This window comes from Aplysia californica, unplaced genomic scaffold (genome assembly GCF_000002075.1).
Source record: "Aplysia californica isolate F4 #8 unplaced genomic scaffold, AplCal3.0 scaffold00975, whole genome shotgun sequence".
In the NCBI taxonomy this organism is placed as follows: domain Eukaryota; kingdom Metazoa; phylum Mollusca; class Gastropoda; order Aplysiida; family Aplysiidae; genus Aplysia; species Aplysia californica.
Genome location: NW_004798245.1, coordinates 78960 through 80779, shown reverse-complemented (window position 1 = coordinate 80779; position 1820 = coordinate 78960). Strand labels below are relative to the sequence as shown.

Genomic DNA, 1820 nt, shown 5'->3' with positions numbered 1-1820 from the left:
CACACACACACACACACACACACACACACACACACACACACACATACACACACAAACCTATGGTAATATCTTCAAAACGACTTGCCTTGTGTCTGGAAGGCGGAAAATTCTCACACAAACAGGCAACAGGCAAATTCCTCTCCCCTGGAACGTTCTACCTAATATAACAACACCCAAACACTTCGACATACTGCGGGGAGCAGATACCATTTACCCAACATGGGGGGGGGGTAGAATTGAAACCACAGATTGAAGAAAACCTACAGGAAGTGACGTCATTATCAACACTCAAATCATCACACTATATGAATCCCTCACAATACAGGAATTCTTTCATAATATCAACATATCAACACTCTATAAGAATCGCACACAGCTCAAGCGAAGTTCTGCCAGCTAAACACGAACACTTGCAGTGAATAGGTGTAACTTCATAAAAATGGAGCAAGTTCACGACTTGAGCAGTTTAACACACAAAATCACGTGACCTCAGGGCGAGCAGCCATTGGTGGGCAAAACTGTTCAAAGTGCAGTCTGGTGTGTGCTTCCGTCGTGCTGACCTGTTTGCAGGCCAAGACATCAGAGTGAATCAGGCTCGCAGACTCCTGATGCATCGCACTTAGGGAATCCAAAATACGAGACGATAGAGAAAGCTTGTCTGCTGAAATCGGATCCGAAAACCCTGGGTCGTCTCTGCATTGTGTGTTTGTCTCTGCGACATCAAAACACACAATAATATGCTGTATAAGGAAACAGGGGTCACAATGGCGACCACTATGATGGAAGTCACACGCCCCTTATTGTGTAGGCTACAGGAAGTCTTCCTAGGCGGAGTCGTGAATGACGTAAGCCGATTACGTGCACATATATACGGTGACGTTCTGAAAAAAAATCCCCTGACGTGTCAGTTCCCAGACATCCAAGGTTGCCAGATGCCAGATGCCATCAACAGAAAATATAATTTAACATTTCACAGCCAAAAGATAGTTTTGAGTTTTCAGAAAACATATTTATAACGTCATGTAACTCTTAAATGACGACAGTGGAAGAAAGCGAAAAACAAACCAACTCGTTTTCGGAAGAAAAAAAAACCCGCCAAAATTCCTTGGAATTCGGTTGCTAGAGGCCAAAATAACAACCCTCAAAACAAATCAATCCCAATCGTTCACACAGTGAAGCGGGAGACTGAAAGTCCAGCACACGACCTTCACACCAGGCGTAACCTGCCCGGCACGAGGGCGTAGCACATGAGGAGTAAGGTCAAGGCCAGCGGTGGCCGCCACAAGGTCACGTGTCGCCCAGTGGCCATGTTGCACATGTTTTTACCGCACATACACAGGTAGCCGTTCCCGTTGCGCTCGGTGCGACAAACGCCGTCGATCATGGTCAGGTGGAAGTTGAGGTCCGCCGTGCAAGTGCGGATCATCTGGAGTTTGCCTGGGAACAGTGAAGAAGGGGGGGGGGTGGATTTAAAATTAGATACTGCATGAATGAGGCCAAGGTGGTACTAGCAAGAGGAAGGACAAAGTGAGTAAGTGATGAATGACAATGAATGAGGTTTGACCTTGGCTTTCTTAGATCTAAGAAAGTCTTGGGCTAGATCAGTGCTTCCCAACCCTTTTTTTAGCCAGCGCCCACCGGCCACCAGAATCAGCATAATTAAGCTCACGTGTGGACGATATCGTTCGGGTTGTCAAGCACTGCGTTAGGCTAAATCAGAGAGAGAGAGAGACAGAGAGACAGACAGAGATAGAGAGACAGAGAGAGACAGACAGACAGACAGACAGACAGACAGACAGACAGACAGACAGACAGACAGA

At 46.7% G+C, this 1820-nt stretch overlaps 1 protein-coding gene across 1 annotated transcript in view; it reads right to left on the bottom strand.

The window, feature by feature from the left end:
* Nucleotides 1–824: 824 nt before the first annotated feature.
* The window catches only part of LOC106013539 (protein quiver), a gene marked incomplete in the record, with an annotated part of 26670 nt that continues 25674 nt past the window's right edge, over nt 825–1820 (bottom strand). Inside the window, 1 exon segment of the mRNA XM_013089538.2 lies at nt 825–1439. Within this exon segment, the coding sequence (XP_012944992.1) occupies nt 1208–1439 (232 nt within the window).